Below are 18551 nucleotides of genomic sequence, written 5' to 3'. Positions count from 1 at the left end.
TGGGAAACAGTCAATGAATTTGTCTCCCTTTATCTTTAGCCCAGCCACATTTTGCCATTGGGGAAACGAGTCTTTTTGTGGAGAGAGTTCTCTTCTAAGGGTTGGTTGGAGCAAGCAGAGACAAGTCTTTGAGGTGGATATGTATATATTATATATAATATGTATATTATATATTATATATGCGTGCTCCTCCCCTACCTCCGCAGACTCTGTGTGTGTGTGTGTGTGTGTGTGTGTGTGTGTGTGTGTGTGTGTGTCCCCACAGGCTTTTCCGGATGAGTGACAATTTTGAAAGCCCATCCTCCAGGAGACGCATGCAGAATGAGCAATGGGATGATGGATGGAGGGTGTTGGGTAGCAGTCTCTGCAGAGGCCAGGGTGAAACTGGCTGCGTCTAGCCTGTTCAACCCTCATCTCCTTGAGCCCTTCGGGTACTTAGGCATTCGGTCCTTTCTGGGGCACCCGAGGTGCTCATCTTAACGCACCCCAGGGCCTAGGACAGGGTGCCAGGGGCGCGGCTCAGATCTGTCCAGCGCAGTCTGCGGTCCTCGCGCCGCAGCGCTGCGGCTAAGAACACTTGGCTGGGGGGCCTGCGGGTTGCGGTGTGCGTGTATATGTGTGTGTGTCTGAGTCTGTGTGTGCGTTTGCTGGTGGTGCCGATATGTAAAGCAGCTGGCGGCTCTGGGCGGGGCCTGGGTTCCATGCAAATGAAGGAGGAGGGGCTACCCTGGGGCTCCGCCTCCCTCCCCCGCAGCTGGGGCCAGCGGTGCCAAGCACAGCTGGACCAGCGGCAGCAGCTGGGCGAGTGACAGCCCAGCAACGCGCGCGCGGCCGCCGCCAGAGCCGGCGCGAAGGGGCAGCGCGGCCCTGCGGTCCCCGGGCGGCAGCAGCGGCCGCCTAGTCCCGCGCCTCTCCGGGCTTACAGCCCCGCGGTCCCGCCGCCCCGGGGCCGCCACCTCTCGGGGCTCCCCCCAGTCCCCGCGCGCGCAAGATGGCTGACCCGGCTGCGGGGCCGCCGCCGAGCGAGGGCGAGGAGAGCACCGTGCGCTTCGCCCGCAAAGGCGCCCTCCGGCAGAAGAACGTGCACGAGGTGAAGAACCACAAATTCACCGCCCGCTTCTTCAAGCAGCCCACCTTCTGCAGCCACTGCACCGACTTCATTTGGTGAGAGTGCGCCGCGCGGGCCACCTGCCTGCGGCCCCAGGGGGCAGCGACACGCATGGGGACCCCTGTTTTTGCCCCCCGGGGGAGGAGCCGCGTGATTATCCCCATCCCGCTGGACCTTTTTGCCCTGCGCTCCCAAATGGCCAATCCCTCAGGTGCTGGGTCCTCCGGTCCCAGACAGCTGGTCGCCAGGCGCCTCCTGCCCTCTTGCACTCTGTCGCCCGAGCGCCTAGGGACAGCGCTGCAGGCGCCTTTTCGACACCTGGCTCAGGGCGCAGTGTGGTTGTCCCTCCTCGGCAGGGCAGCTCAGCGGGTGTCTTTCTCGCCTGGGGTTCCCGATCTTTCTGCCTTCTTCCGGGCTCGAGACGCTCTCACCCTCACCCCTCCTTTCCGGGGCAGCTCCCTGGGGTGTCCTCCACTTCCCCGGGGCGTGGAGCATCCTTCCCTCGGCGTCCCTAGAGCAGCGCCCTGGGTTATCTCTTACTGCGCCTCCAGAGTCCTGAGCCCCCCTTTTATTCCTCATTCCTCACCCTCACGTCGCTGCCGGGCACCTTTCTTCCTCCTTTCCCTCCAGGAATGGGGCGACCTTTCCCCCCACCCCTCCTAGTCCCTCAGGGGACATCACCTCTCATCCTCCCTCTAGACAGGTCCCTTTCTCTTTCCTTGAGGGTACTCCCGGCATCTCCTTGGGCAGATATCCAGCCCGCCTTCCGCCCCCACCCGGACGGAAATGCACCCTCGCATCCCGCCACCTGGTGGTCGTGGTCTCCTCTGTACTGCAGGGGAGTTGTGGGGTGGGGGTTACTGTCAAGCTCCCGTAGTGTACCTCCCACCCAATCCCATTCAAGGTGGAAGGCACCTTGGAGACCGCGCTGAAGCTAGGAGGTTGCCCCCGGGGTAGAGGGACAGTGGGAAGGGAGGAAGTGACTGTGTGACATTAGCTGGTAACTGGACCCCTCCGACTGATAATCCTCCTTGTGCTTTTACAGGGGCTTCGGGAAGCAGGGATTCCAGTGTCAAGGTAGGCTCTGTGGCTCTGTGGATGCCAATGGTGGGAAGAGAGTGAAACAGACTTCACAGACGTGGCTGAGTTAGGCAGAGTGAAGTAATCCTGCCTGTCAGAGTGACCTCCCAGGCTAGGAATCCTTCACCACCAAAGGGTCCTTTTAAGGGGTTTGTGTTTGGGCCAATGATGCACCATCCAGGAAAGGCCAGTGAGCTGGAAGGCCCTAAAAGTCAAAAAGTGCATCCATCCATCCATCTCGCTGCCGTCTGAGCATTCTCTTGGGATCACCAGCTCTGCTTAAGAAATGAAATGTCTTCAGGGACTTGTGTGGAGGGAGCCTCTTTCTTCCTGACTCCAGTCCTTTCTTGCTCATCGTTCTTCCTTACCTCAGGAGGAGGTTCTACCTCTTCCCCTGCTTTGCAGAGATCCCAGCAGGTGGTTGTCTCCTCTGCAGACGGTGCACCCCCCCTGGAAAAGCAACTGCGGTTTCCCCTGGGCCTCCTCCCTCTTTGAAAGGGGTGGTTCCAGATGGGGTGCCTCTGGGATCCTGCCTGAGGTTGCCCTTTTTTAACATCTGAGGAGGTGCAGGAAGGGCTCCAAGAGACTGCTTACCTGGGTTCTTGGTTCTGGCTCTAAAGCCATGATTTGAACCATGGGTGCCTAATCAAATATCAGAGACTCGGTGGCCTCTCTTATCTCTAGGGTTCATGCCTACAAGATGGGCTGTGGGCTGAGGAATGTAGCTCTGGAGAGTACTTGCTTTGTGCCAGAGAGGTTCTGACACAAAATGGGAGAGGGGGAAAGATAGGTTTTAAATTGACTCTCTAAAGAGGTAGCCTTGTTTAACCCTTAGAATGCCATAAAATAGTTTGTAAATTTCATACACACACACACACACACACACACACACACACACACACACACGCACACACACCACAGCTTCAACTTGTTGAATACGGCCCTACTTTCATGCTGGAGCGATCATTTGGAACTGAGGGCATCCGTTTTACCAGGGCACACATTTGTGGCTTTGCCTCTATTCAACACTGGCCTTCTACTTCTGATCCCCTTTGCCCCTTAAATTTACTGGTTTGTACCCCTTCCCCCTTTAGACCAGATGTGGTTGGGTTTAGTTAGAAGTGGTTCTGTATTCTTCTCCTCCCCAACTTTCCTTCCCCTTCATCTCCCCCTCCCCCTCCTATCTTTTTCTTCCCCTTCCTCTCTCCCCCTTCCCTTTCTCTCTCAGATTCACTTTGTGCCCAGACTGACCTTGACCTGCATATTTTTCTGTCTTCTTGTATTAGTCTCCCAGATGCTGGTAATACAGGTATCCCAAGGGTCCAATTGACTTCTCCACCCTATGAACTGGCCTTAAATCTGGAGAAGAAAGCATATGGGTGTGGAAAAGCCTGGTGTGACAGTGCCCATGGGTTACTTTACCTTGCACCATTATTCTGCCGACAAACTTAAAAAGAGCCCAGCAACCAGAGGTGGCTTTGGGATGTGCACAAAATGCTGACCTCTAGCGTATGTGCCTGGCTACCCTAGGCTGAAGGCTCTTACTGAGTTCTGGAGTGAGACAGGAGAAGTTTCAGTCTCCTCTGCAAAGACCTGGAGCTTCTGTTTTATGTAGCACATGGAAGGACTGCCACGTCCCTGCCAGTGGCACAGCCTGGATGGTTTTTCTAGAACTTGATCTCACTCTCTCAAACAAGCCACTGATGGTGGCTTGGCGCTGGGACTGTGGAATCTCTAGGTGCTTGCCTGTCACTTGCGTGAATTGGTTTCTGTTTTTGTCTCTTGCCGAGGTCAGGGGTGATTTTTTAAACACTGCTTCTGTGGCTCTCCTGTGCCACCTGCTCTGCTGTTATTGATGGCTGGGAAAGTCAGCTTTGGAATGTGCGGGGGACGGCACATATGGAGCAGGAGATCCTTTTATTCAAAGCCTAGGTTTTTTTTTTTTTTTTTTTTTTTTTTTTTTTTTTTTTTTGGCACAATGAGAAAAAAAAAATCAGAATGAAAACTTTCAAGAAGTATGATCAACTTTAGGGGCAACACTTCCAGAAGCTGGGCAGAGCATTGGCCTAGTGTGCTGGACTCCCTGGGTTCCAGGGGACAAAAGGAAGGGTGGGGAGATAGGTATTTGAAAAATCATTTCTCCTTTCATTTTTCCACCCCTTAGCTCTCTGAACATCTGGCCCTCTGTTACTGCGTTGACGGCCTACTCCATCTGACTTGGAGCGGGTAGGAGGAAGAGGGGTTGGGGCAGATTGATGGGCCCTGAACTGAGCTGCTTAGAATGGGGTACATCCCAGAAGGGGGCGGGGTTTACCACTGGTACACAGTGTTGCTTGGGACTAATTCTGGAACCACAGACACGCTTCTTTTTTATATGATTATAAAAGATACCTGCTATTTTTTCCTTAAAGTGGATTTACTTAAAATAGGATCAACATTATAATAGAAAACAAAGAGGTTTATTCTTTTACTTAAGTCAACAGTTCAGAGGTCTGGTCTTCCAGTTTCCTATGCTGCTGACCCAGGAAGCAATAGTTATCTCATAACTTTGGAAGACACTGGATTCCCTAGGCATCAAGCCTCATTTTAGCCAGCAGGGACAAGAAGGGGACGAAATAAGTCAAAAGACATCACTTTCAGTGACCCTCGGGGATGCTGCTTTGAGAAACTTCTTTAGTATTCTGGATAGATTGGTGAGAACCCAATACCTTGTTGCAAGTGAACCTGCAGAACAGTAGTGTTTAGCTCAGGTAGCGCATTCCCAGCCAACAGCTGAGGGAGAGGTGTTTCCACCTCAAAGGTGGAGGAGGCAGAGATTGGCTAACCTCTCAGGAGGGTGTGGGAGGATCCCAGGACCCAGAAACCCTTGCCACTGCGACCCCCCCCCCGTGCTCCAATAGCTGTCATGGAAATCAGGTACAGGAAAGAACATCCGGGAACCATAGGGAACTACAGATTTTTATAGATTAGGGGAGCTTTCTTAGGAAAAGACTTCTTGCTTTGTACACCCAAAGGACAAAACTCTCAGTTAGCTGACACCACTTACCCACCCTCTTTCTTCGATAATGCCTCTGCTGACAGAGGATCCCTCTTGTGAAATTGCATAAAATTTTGGATTAGAAATGGGACCCATTGTACCACAGGACAGACCTTTCTTTCTCCAAGGCACTCTTTTAATAAACCTAAAACCTGCACACTGTGCTTTAATTGTAATCAACTCACTAATCACTGGGAGGAATTCAACTTTTATCCAAAGAAAGACTTTGCAGTTTGGCAGAGAGGAATCTTTCTTTCTTTCTTTCTTTCTTTCTTTCTTTTTTTTCTTTCTTTCTTTCTTCCTTCCTTCCTTCCTTCCTTCCTTCCTTCCTTCCTTCCTTCCTTCCTTTCTTTCTTTCTTTCTTTTTTTTTTTTTTTTTTTTTTTTTTTTCCGGAGCTGAGGGCCGAACCCAGGGCCTTTCGCTTCCTAGGCAAGCGCTCTACCACTGAGCTAAATCCCCAACCCCTTCTTTCTTTCTTTCTTAAAGGAAGTCATTTCAGTAGAAATAGAGAAGCATTAGGACGTCCAGATCTAGATTTTAAAGCACGTGGTTAAAACCAGACAGAAGTGGACTCTGATCGCTGATCTTCTATCTGCTCACCGTGTGACCTTGGGGAGTCCATCCCCCACACTGTGGCCTTGCTTGCCACCATCTTGGTGAAAGAGGACAGCAATGTCTCCTTTGTAGAGCTATGAGGTGGAATGAGAGGTAGCTAAGGAGAAATATCCACAGTGAGCGTAAACAACTCAGAGCAAGGAGACCATCGATACTTGATCAGTGGTGGGAAAATGTTTCAAAGCGGGGCAGAGCTGACTGGAACTCGTGAAATGACTGTGCCTGCTTCATGTGCTCAGATGGTCGTGTTTCGCTGAAGACTGGGTAATATCAGCCGGTATGTACTTCAGAGTCTCTCGACTCAGAGTGAATGGCTTCCCTCATGAGAAAGATCTGAACTTGCCTTGGACTCTCTGAAAAAGCCCCGTGCCAATGTTTTTCTGACTGTAAAGAACTAGACAATGATTCTAACAAGGAGCTGTTTTCCCTTCCCTGGGTGAATTCGAAAACATGTTTTTAGCTTCTTGCTAGAATTATTTAATAAAGAAAGAAAGCAAACACTAAGTATCACCTGAACCTACAACTGTTGTCTTCCCTCAATAGATACTCTATAGAACACAAGTTTAAAGTAAAATATTGTTAACATATACAGATTAGAACATGCAATGAAAAGAACAATCAACAATTATGTCAATTGAGGTTAGGGGTGTGGCTCAGTGGAAGTACACACAAGGTTTTGGGTTCCATCTTGAAAAACAAAAGAATATAGCGAAATATTAATTAGAAGGTAATTTCATTTTGGCCACACCTTTCTCTGTGTACTTATATTGTTACACTGAGTAGTTTGGGTTGAATTTTCTCAGTAAACTGAGAGTCAGCAAGGCACACTGAAAGTGGTAACCATGGCCTGGGTTGCTCTTACCCTCCCCCTGAAACTTTGTTACTGACCAGTGGAACACCTTCCCAAGTAAATTCGGAAAATATGACCTTTGGAAATATGGTTGGTGTGATACAAAGTTTCTTCGACACTAATAAGAAAATACATTATTTCTAATACTAGTGACCATCCAGGCTCCACCCGAACCAGAGAAAACATGTAGATAGTGTATCAGAGTTAGTGTGGAAAACCACGAGAGGGTGACTGGTCAGAGGCAGCTGAACATTTGAAGTTAATTTATATAGGGCTGGAGAGGTGGCTTAGCGGCTCAGAGAGTGCACTGCCCCTGCAGAGGACCCAGATTCAGTTCCCATCACCTGCAACAGGTGACTTACAACCACCTGTAGTTACACCTCCAAGAGAACCCTATGCTTCCGGTCTCTCTAGGCACCAGCATTCTTCACATGTATGTGCCCAGCCCCATACACGCAAGTCAAGATAATAAATAATCTTAAAAAGAAAACGATTCCATCCATGTTGATACTGGAGTCTTTCCTTTCTCTGCCTCTCCCTGTTTCTCTTTCCTTCCCCACCCGACATGTGCACACACATATAAAAATAGATTCGTATGTCATAATTTTGAGATTATGCGTGGCGCTTCTTTTCAGCCTCAGAGAGTCAAATCACTGAGTACCATTTCAAATTCATGTCTGGTTTTTTGATTCTGCAGATCAATTTGCTCCTGATAGGCAGCAGGGTCAGCTAGAAAGTTCTCCCTCTTAGTTCGATGCTTTCCAATGCTGGGACCCTTGCCATTTTCCACATTTTTTTGTAATATAAAATTATCGACTTCATTCACCCAATCTCACTAGTTGAAGTTGTGTGATATCCCATAGAAAGAATGTTAGGCCTTTTTAATGGAGACTACAACATCCACAGTGTTTACGTTTGGAAGTGTGATGTCTGCTTGAAAAATCCAGTAGGAAATTTGTCTTTTAGCATACCTGTTTACCCACTTTCCCACATATCCATTCATACATGCGTACATGCATGTATCCTTTCACTCATTGATCCATTCGTCCATCCATCCATCCATCCATCCATCCATCCATCCATCCATCCATGCATCCATGCATCCATGTATCCTTTAAAAACATATTCAGTGACTGACTTCTATGCGTACGGAATGACTTTAGGTGACAGCCACCCCACAGTGCATGCTACTGTGAAGATTCCTCATGCAGTAGTGTAGGAAGGGGAGGTATGACTTACCACAAGTGATTTCTTTTAAGCCAAGATTTAATTTTACCTGGATGGAAATCTACCAGAGTGTTTCATGCTATGCTAACCTATGCAATGTTTCCAGGTAGAGTTGGGGTCCTTCCATCTAAGAATCAAGAAGCCCAAATACTCACACTACATTCTGAGTTGTCAAGGACCCAGAGCATACATGCATTGAGATGTATGTAGAGATATGTAAGAGGCACTATGTCAGAGACATTTCTTGCGGGGAGCCCCCAGCTTTCTGTTTGTTTCTCTCAAGAGAGTCCTTGGACAAGGGACCTCAATATGAAGTCTCAGCGTGATAGCCAGAGAGCTCCAGATCCTCATAGTAACTCAGATAACGAGCCGACTTCCCTTTTGTCTAGGGGTTACAGTTTGAGGTGTCTGTTCTAAAGCAGAAAACTCAGACAATTTCGGGGGGTGGTAGAGCAAGTCGGAGCTGGTGGGTGGGAATGTAAATACAAAGAAGGGGTGGGCATCGTGGGGATTTGTCAGCCGAAATGCAGTTCAGGGACTTGACGCTGCTTTCGCGGCCCTAAATGCTCTACGGTGTCAGTCCTCTCTCTGCCTTACAGTTCCTTTCTTTTGGAGGTGATGTTTTTGAAGTAGTTTCATGGTTAACAGCACTGAATCAAGCATACACTGAGGGAGATGCTATGTTGGCTTTCTCTCCCCATCTTTCTGATTTCATTTGAGAGAGTGTTTCGAGTTGGTGCTAATGTGTCTTTAATGACTACCCAGACCTGCAGCCCAGTAAATATCCATCCGGTGTTCTCAGTGAGAGCGGGAGGGCATTTTCGTTTGTTCCTGCAGAGCACCTTGCTTCTTTGATGATTCATTTGTTTTCCACAGTTACCCACCATTGAGTCAGTCCTGTTCTACCCCTGCCTTTGGTTTTGTACTAGCTGCACCTTCTTATGACCAGGCAAGGGGCGCTTCAGTGATTTTCTTGGAAGTTCTCGGAAGTGCTGGAGGACGCTCAGGGATCCAGATGTCCCAGCCTTCTGCCTCCTGAGTGGTGAGATTACAGGCATGTGCCATCAAGGATTCTGTCTCTCCATGACTCTGTTTCCTGGGGGCAGGTAAAACATGATGCTAAGAAGAAAATACCCATCTGGCTGTCTGCCTAGTCCTTCCTCGATCCATCCCCCTCATATACTCATCTTTCCATTTATCCATTCATATAATAAGTATGCATTGAGTGCCTACCACGTATCAGGTGCCGTTCTAGGCGCTGGAAGCAGAGTAAGGAACAAATAGAGTATCCGCCTTCATGGAATTAGCATCGAAATAGAAGAACCAGAATGTAGAGAGCATAGAACGAACACATAGTACATGGTTCCGTTGCAGTAGGGGCTTTGAAGAGAAAGAAGACACAGTTCTTGTGAAGGAAGTATGTCACATGGCCGGTTAGTTCAGATATGTAATCAAAAGTACTCTACGAAGGGTGTAAAAACCCTTAGTGTGGCGTTGCTATTCCTTGGAGAGAGGTAGAGAAGATTGCAGAGATAAGGTGACATTTGAGAACAGTTTTACCATAAGAGTAGGAGTTCCTAGAGTGACAAGGGGGTGGGGACAGAAGAGAGTACATGTGGAGATATGGAGGAGAGAGAACAGGGTGCCTGCAGGGAACAGGAAGAAGGATGTGTGAGGGAGGAGCTGGTGGGAGATGAAGGTCACATAGTCATGCCCTAATGTTTGGCTCTGATACAGGCAGTCTGGTCCGAAAGTGCTTCTTGTCATTGTCTTAAGGTGGAGTGTGTGTGTGTGTGTGTGTGTGTGTGTGTGTGTGTGTGTGTGTATGTGTGTGTGTGTGTGTGTAGTGAAGTGGCCAAATGCCTTGGACCAACGTGAGATGCCTTTTGAAACAATCAGCTGTGACTCAGATCCTGAATTTCCAGGCTTTAGAGGTCAGCTGGGATGGAGGACACAGCTACTGAGGGGCGGTAGGGACATAGCAGCTGAGTGCACAGGGACCACTGCTATGTTTTAAATCCTAAAGAGACATTTGGAATTTCATGTCCACCATATTGTTGACTGTTCTATTTTGGGGGGTGGTTACTCGGTTATTTTTGTGGTTCTAACAATAGGGATGCCTCTCTTCATTGCGTCCTTTGGCGCAGAGGACCATAGAAATGATTCTTCCTCTGAAAGGAGTCCTCCCACTTTTCCTCGCTGTGCTGCTGCCAATCACCAGACAGCACATGCTGATTGAGCACACGTGGGGCAATGGTGACAGGTATGGGGGACGTAAAAGGCTTTGGTTTAGGGCTGGGAGCTGCTGTGCAAGCATGAGAGACCGAGTTTGAATGCTTGTAACCTTGGTGTTGTACAGGGCAGAGACGAGGATCTCTGGGGATTGCTCAAAACCAGCCTAGCTCCAGGTTCAGTGAGAGACTGTCTCAGAGGAGTAAGGTGGAGACTGATATAGACAGGGCACTGGGCATCCTCCTTTGCCTTCCACATGCATATGGACGTACACTCCTGCATGCATTATATGTACATCTACCCACACCCAAAGAGAGGGCGCTTTGGTTTAAACCTTGGTGTCTTACAATGGACCCTGACTTAGCCTCTTGGGGCTTCTGTTTCCTCATGGGTACAAGGAAGTGGGAACAGGATCTGGTTTCCAGGGCTCTTGTCAAGTGCTCCATGGGCATCTTGGTTGACGCACAGAAAGCAGCTCATGCATGGCGGGTGTTGCTGTTCTCGGTTGGGTCCTATCCTTGTCCTCTCTGAGTTATAGTCTTGTTGGGGCGGTGAGATGAATCCTCCCTGTCAGAGGTGATTGGGGAATGGATATGCTGACCCTGTCCCAGTTGGCAGCTGACGATGGAGCTGAGAGAGCGCAGCTCAGCAGGGACGAGAGAGGTGATGTGCAGGGTGGTGTGCAGCATGTAGGGGTTTCTGAGAAAGCCCTTCCTGCCTAGTGATGCTTTAATTAGGTGAATTGAGAGACCTGTGATTGCCCATCTGCCCACTTTTGAAAATGTGTTGATAGCATTTCAACATCAAACAGATTTCCAATTCTTTACATTTTCTTTCTTTCTCACTTTTCTTTTGGTGGTTTGCACCAGTCTCATGTAGTCTAGACCAGCCTCCAGCTCTTTAAGTTGCCTGGACTGTGTTTGAACACCCAGTCTTTTTGCCTCCACCTTCTAAGTACTGGGCTTTATCTCTCTTTCTCAGGGTGGGTTCTTTTACCTTTCAAAGGAACCTTTTTGGTCTCTTCGGTGCTGAAAATACTTGCAAAGAGCATGTGTGAGCTGGAAGTTGCAATCTGAAAGACTTTGTTTGGTTTATGACTTTTATGACTAGTTCTTATGTTGGAAATCATCCTGTCCTTTGTATTGGTGGGAACCAATCGTTAGAATGTACGTATATACAATCTCTCTCCCTTCCTCTCCCGTGTGTGTGTGTGTGTGTGTGTGTGTGTGTGTGTGTGTGTGTCTCACTGAATAGCCCAGGCTGGTCCTGAACAGCCCAGGGTGGCCCTGAACTCACCATCATCATGCTCTTCATTGCCCAAATTTCCTGAAGCAAGTTTGATTTTTTTTTCTCCTCAGGGCTGTCTCCCCTGAGTGTCTCCCATTCTCAGGCAGTGGCAGGATGGAATCCAGTATCTCTGTCTTGTGATTGTTTTTAAGTCACTCCCCCGCCTTCATAGCTCAATGTTAAGCAAGAGGATCCCTTTCAATATGGCGACTGATGGCCGCCCTTTGAGGCACACACCAGGAGTAGGAAATGTGTCTCCTCTCCGCTGCTGACCTGCTACACCAGAGAGGTCACTGTCACATTGAAACTGCTGGCTTGGGTTTGAGGATCGTGAGGACTGGGGGTTGGTCCATGGGTCAGACTGTTGGCCTCTATTGACCAGGGCTACCTTACCTTTCCTACAAGGCCTTTGATTCTCCTCCTACAGCTGGAGAGGGGCAGCCAAGACCTTGCTTCTTAAGCCTTTGCATGGCTAAAGTTTCGCTTTCCAGAATCGTTTCTTCTCCTGTGTGATTGCTTTCCAGTGCTCTCCCCAGTCTGTCTTTCTCTCTTCAGGAGGAGACTCTTCTTTGTGATTTCCCCCCTCCCATGTTTCTCATTCACCACACCACAGGAGGTAGCTGCTGATTGGCCATTTTACCCAGGAAGTGCTTATTTTACCCCTTGAAGACCAGGTCTTGCAAGCCTAGTTTGGCCTCAGGCTTGCAATCCTCCTGCCTCAGGCACATACCAAAGATGCTTGGTCAGTTTGGCCTCAGGCTTGCAATCCTCCTGCTTCAGGCACATGCCAATGACACTTGGCCAAAAGACTCAGGCTTCTAAGACTCTGAGGCTGGTCCTGAGAAATGTTAGCTGGGGCTTTTCAGCTTTGCACACGGAAGTGACATCTTTCTAGGAGACAGGCACCTTCTGGCATCACCATTGAAGGCTGGTGCTGTTTGTCTCCTTAGGGTGACATCTGCTTCTTGTTTCAATGTTGCCTATCTGCTGCAAACAATGATAAAGAAGCCAGGGCATTCTGACAATTTTCCCACCCAATAATTTAGTTCTGTTAATGCTCAGAGAACTGGAGTTCACAAACTATATTTAGAACTTAAAAATGTAAAACTCTCTATTAGTCAAGGTATTAGTGGGAATCTCTTAAAGCTACTGTAATAGATGAGCCTCAGAGTCTCTGAAGTTTAACAGAACATTTGCATCTCATTTGCATCTGAGGCACCACCCCCACCCCCATGCAGGTGATTCTGACCAGGCAGTCTTCATGTGGGGCCCCAGAGTTCTCTCTCTTTGGACCAGTGGGTGGGGGAGAAAGCATGTGAGAAAACATTCATTTCGCAACCTTCTGGTCTTGAGGGACACCTGTTACTTCTGCTCACATTTGTGGATCAGAACTCAGGCATAGGGCAACACAGGCTGCAGGTAGGGAGGGCAGGAAAGGGGAGGTAGAACCGTGTGACCAGCTCTGTCTCCGGGAGTAAAAGGAAACAGGCTTTGGTGAACACAATCAACCCTTCTTCAGCCTCCAAAGTCACAGTTTTCCTTCTTCCCTTTGGGAGTATGCATCCTGTCTTCTCTTGCACTTGACCAAACTGTGATGTGAAACATTGTATCCCTTTACCTTGCCTGGTGCAACTCTGTGGGGAAACCAAGTTCTGTCTGTTTTTCTCCCCATTAATTAATTAATTTATTCACTTTACATCTTCATCTGCCTGTTTTTAAAGAGTGAGATAAGGTAGCATTCTTACTGTTTTTAGCAGTTAGACCAATCTGGTTCTTGTTAGAATTTCCGGTTCTCTCCATAAACTGGTTCTTCAAAATAAGATTTATTTGAGCTTTAATTGTGTGGATATATGTATGTGCATTCGAATGCAGGTGTCCATGGAGGACAGACAAGGATATCAGGTTACTTAAAGCTGGTCTTTAAAGGTGGTTAAAAGCTACCTGATGTAGTGCTGGACCTTCTGTAAGAGTGTCTACTTGCTCAAAATGACCGAGCTATCTTTCTAGTCCTTAAAGACTGAGCTTTATGCTTGTAGGCATCCTGAACTCTATGGCTGACTCTGGGCTAGGCAAGAGTACTTTTATTTATCATTCTTCGTATGTAAGTTTTCCTCCCAGCCTCCCAAATTAATGATTCGCATAACAATTGCATAACAAAGACTGGTAGAGTAAAATAAAGTGATTTTGCTGAACACTGTTTCCTGGGGTCCTTAAGTTGGGCTGGGCTCAATTGGGCAGTTTGTGTGTTCTGGCTGGTCTTATCCACAGACATGAACCTCTGCTGGGATGTGTGGAACATGAGAGATTCTTCTTCATTATCTACTGGGTCACTCCCAGCTTAGGCAAGAGGTGGTGGATGCATTCCTCACACGTGAGTTGAGGGTACACTCAGAGGTGGTGGAGGGGCTCCTTCTCTTAGCAGAAGCAAAGTGTAAGCTCGCTCTAGAAATAAAGGAAAAACTGGAAGAGAGAAGATATCTTGCTTTTGATGGGGGGAAGCTGTGAACAATTTGGGACGTCTTTGGAATCTAGCACACCAATTTTAATGTGTCTCTAAAGCATGTTCCAGTTTAGTGTCGGTTTCCTGAAATGAACTTGAGCCTACAGCTGGCCACAGTGTAATGTGTGCTTCTCAGACCTGGGAAGGACGGCCCTTCCAGGGAGCCGATGGAGCCCAGTGAGATGCTGGGTGTTAAGAGTACAGCCAAGGGCTTAGGACATTGAATACCTGAACCATTATAACTGGGTTCTATAATCAGTTAACCCCCCAAGGACTTGGCTCTGAATCCAGAGTGTGAGAGTCAGAGTGAGGAGCTTCTGCTCCTGAGGAGACAAAGATGCAAGGGAATTCGCAATACCCTTGGCATGTGAGACTGTAGAAGCATAAAGGGGTACAGACATGGCCTCGCGCCACCCTGGTTAACGGCATAGGTTCAGACCTCTGCTTCTTCACTGATCATATGCAGGGCCTGGGGTGTTTTACTTACTTGCAGTCTTTTGGTTTTTTTTGTCTCTGAAATGAATATTCTGCTTTCCTGGGGTGCCATTGGATTAGATAAGACAGGGGTACACATATGACTGCTTGTTATATGTTGGTGCTGAAAAGACAGAGATGGTCTCAAAATGTCCCTGTGAAGATGTCCTAATGGGCACCAGTCTCAGCTCTCCTCCCACATCCCCTGGCTGGTATCAATGATGACGACTGCATGAGGGTGGTTTACCGGATGAATAACTCGACACCCATAAGGCACTGGGGAAGTAGGAAAGGGAGGTGGTGCAGTCGTCATAATAGGAGACAAAGTTGCTCCCATGGAAAGAGTGTGTGTGTCGGGCAGGGGCAACTGAGAAAGCAGCTGAGAGGTAGATTATTTGCTGAGAGGACACAAGATCCTGCATTTGATCTCCAGGAAAACAGCACACATGCACGTGCACACACATACACATGCACACTCATGTGCACTTACACACACACACAGTTACAAGTATACTCACCCACATGCACACACACATGCACACTCATGCACAAGTGCTCGCACGCACACACTCCGCACACTGACACAATGCACACTCACGTGCATGCACACACACACACTCATGCACAGGTTCACACGCACATGCACAGGCACATACACTCACATGCACACTCACACATACGCATACACACATGCACATACACACGCACACACAGAGACAGAGAGAGATCTACAGATTGTGGGGGCACATGTGTATAACCTCAGACCTTGAGAAGCTGAGATGAGACCCAAAGTTGGATGCCAGCTTTGGCTGTGTAGTGAGATTCTGCCTTAAAATGAACAAAAGCAAATGGACCAACAAACAAACACATCCTCAAAGACCGTATGTGGAGGACAGACACCAACCTCCTCAGGCATTTTCAACTTTGGTTTCTTTTTTGAGACAGGGTCTCTTTATCCCGGGACTCACTGATTAGGCTGGCCCCGTGAGCCCTGGGTCCTTCCCAGTGCCTCCCTAGCCGTGGGGTTATGAGAAAACACCACCACACCTATCTTTTCTTACATGGCCTGGCTCAGAGGCTCGAGCTCAGGCCCCCACGCTCGCATAACAAGCACTTTACCAGCTGAGCTGTCTCCCCAGCCCCTCTTCTATGTTTGATTTTCACTGCTGTGGTTTATCACTCACTGGAGGGCCACGGAATCAATTGAGTAAGTCAGGTACACTATGAAAAATCAGAATAGAAAAATATCAGAATGTATCAGCCTCGGGAAGGGTAAGTATGGCTTCATGAATCTTTTATTTCGTGTGTTCCTATGCAGGCTCGGGTGAACTGGGTCAGACGTAAATGGTGTTTCTATCGTGGGTAGACAGCATGGTTTGAAAGTCACTCTGAAGAGCATCAAGAAGAAGCCTTGGAGGCTCATGACGTTGGCCCATGGACTGTGGAGGCTTAATTTATTTTTAGGGATATAAACACATTGTTTTGAGTTCTTCATAATTAGAATTTCCCTCTCACTCTAACACACTACCCCAAGATTATTTTGGTCATCTTCCTTGAGCATTAACATATCACAAAGTTATTTTTTTCCAAATGGAATGTTAAGTATAGTGTATCACATCTTTACAAATGGAATGAGTGGTTTGGGTAGAACTGCCTGGCCTGACCTGCTGCTGGGGCCAAGTGTCAGATTGCTGTGACAAGAGGTGTCCAGAGACTGCAGAGAGAAGAAACTGCTTATTGGGAGGAGGGGGGTAATGTGGGCTGGGAAAGAAGTGTTTTATAAGCAGAACCTTCACGGAGGGAGGGGAGGTGTGTAGGGGTGCACAGAGCAGTGGGGAGAGGTGGTGCCCACAGTGTGCCAGCATCAAGGTGGGTCAGATCCCTGTGGTGGGACTCTGCAGAGGATTGCCTCCAGCTGGAGCTCGAATTTAGGGTGTGTTTATATTATCTGCTGTCCCTGGGTAGGTGGCAGCCCAAATGACAGCTGGCCTCATTCTCCTTCCCTTCTGGCTTTCTCTGATTTGGGGCCCAAGGGCCATAGGGGGCCAGAATGCTGCAGATGGGACAAAAAGTCAAGTCCAAGAAAAAAATTAAATCAGGGTTAGGGAAGGGTTGATGAAAAAGAGAGTGGAGGGAGGAAGAGAGGAGGGAGAGAGGGAGAGAGAGAGAGAGAGAGAGAGAGAGAGAGAGAGAGAGAGAGAGAGAGAGATTCTTCAGTCCCTAGAAGGGCTTCAATTTATTGGACAGATGAGTCAAAGGAATTTTCCATTTCCTGGACATCTTCAAGTAAGATTCCTAATGCTGCTGACTCAAGCTGACATTTACTGAGTGCTCACTATGTGCCTGGCACTGATCTAAGTACTTTACATATATTAACTCATTTAATCAGTACAACAGCCCCGTGCAGCAGCCGCTGCAACTGTTCTTGGAACATGCTGAGGAAAATGGAACCACAAAGACTTGAGAGGTTTTCCAAGCTTATATACAGTTACAATCCAAATGCAGAAAGAGTTTTAGGATTGGTTAAAAGGAAGGTAGTGCTCTGGAACTGTGGAGGCAACAGTGGCGGTGATAATAATTATGGTCATGCTACTGCTGGTGTTGATGATGGTGTTGATGACAATGTTGATGGGGAAGATGATGATGTTGATGGTGATGATGTTGATAGTGTTGATGGAGTATTGATGGTGATGATGGTGTTGATGGTGATGATGGTGTTGATGACAGTGTTGATGGGGAAGATGATGGTGTTGATGGTGATGGTGATGGTAGTGGTGATGATGGTGGTGTTGATGACAGTGTTGGCAATAATAATTATGGTGATGGTGATGATGATGGTGTTGTTCAATGGTATTGATGGTACTGCTGCTGCTGCTGCTGCTAATGATAGTGTTGATGGTGATGGTGACGTTGATGACTGTATTGATGGTGATGATGGTGTTGATGGTGTGATGTTGATGGTGTTGATGATGGTGATGATGGTGTGATGGTGTGATATTGATGGTGTTGATGATGGTGTGATGGTGTGATATTGATGGTGTTGATGATGGTGATGATAGTGATGATGGTGATGATGGTGTTGATGGTGTTGATGGTAGTGATGGTGGTGGTGGTGGTGATGATGACAATGATGGTGAAGCTCCTAATGTTTAAATCCTTTCAATGAGCTGATCATTTCACAAATTTTATCCCTTCGACAGTTCACAGTAATATGATCCCCATTCACATGTGAGGGAACGGGCTCAGAGAAGAGAGGCATTTCTTACAGAACTGCAGAGCCCAGAATGAATTCAAGTCTCTTTGAATCAGAGTGTGAGTTGCCAGCCACCAAAGTGAAGGGCATATGATGGCCCTGGAAGGACAAGAAAGGACAGCGCTGGCAGACTGCAGCAGCCATTGTGAGGGAAACAGGTAACATTTGACAGGAAGTGGAAAGTGTCTGGAGGAACAATATTTCCATTTCAGTTTCCCCCTCCTGAGGCAGCTTGAACTTCAGTAGTTTTTAGTCTTGGTGTACCTAAGGAGTTTAGAAAGTTGCTTTCAAGTTTCTTGATGTTCCTATAACTACAGGTAGCTGGGTTTTTCGTGTCTAAGTTTTCTGCTATGAGGGTATCTTGAGTGCTATGCAAGTTCTTGAGTCACTTGGAAAGAAAGGGATTGCACACAGTAGGTGCTTTAGTGGGACCTAATACTTCCCTGCAGAGCTGAGCTGAACTGGAAGCTTCACACATCTCACTGTAAGCCCATAGCACTATAGGAGGTAGGTCCATTAATAATTCTACAAGGCAGCCGGGGTTGAGAGGTGTTAAGTGGCCTGCCCAAGATCTCAAAGCTAGGAAGGACAGATGTTTATTTGACTTATGGGCAGGTTACATGTCAACAACCCCACTGTGAATTGTAAATACTTTGAAGTTGAAAGTCAATACTATTAACCCATGGAACAGCATGGCTTAGCAACCAGCACCCTGCATTGAGTGTTACCTCAGGTCATATGAAGCTACAGATTCCGGACAAGGATCACAGCTCAGAATTCAAAATGTGGTTTTAGCGAATACTCTATTGCCTTTGTACTAACATAAAGTAGATCAATGCCCTCCATAAATGGAAACATTATAAACTGGGGCTGTCAGTGTGAACAGA

At 47.8% G+C, this 18551-nt stretch overlaps 1 protein-coding gene across 2 annotated transcripts in view; it reads left to right on the top strand.

Annotated features, from left to right (window-relative positions):
* The first annotated feature begins 330 nt into the window (after positions 1–330).
* Positions 331–18551, top strand: part of Prkcb (protein kinase C beta) — a 335946-nt gene continuing 317725 nt past the window's right edge. Inside the window, exons 1-2 of one of the 2 annotated variants that reach the window (XM_032892723.1) lie at positions 331–1164; positions 2154–2185. In XM_032892723.1, the coding sequence (XP_032748614.1) occupies positions 992–1164; positions 2154–2185 (205 nt within the window). In that variant the 5' untranslated portion in view covers positions 331–991. The remainder of the gene's footprint in view (positions 1165–2153; positions 2186–18551) is intronic. The other variant, XM_032892724.1, reaches the window with a different exon arrangement.

This window comes from Rattus rattus, chromosome 2 (assembly GCF_011064425.1).
Source record: "Rattus rattus isolate New Zealand chromosome 2, Rrattus_CSIRO_v1, whole genome shotgun sequence".
NCBI lineage: Eukaryota > Metazoa > Chordata > Mammalia > Rodentia > Muridae > Rattus > Rattus rattus.
This window is presented reverse-complemented; position numbering and strand designations above follow the sequence as displayed.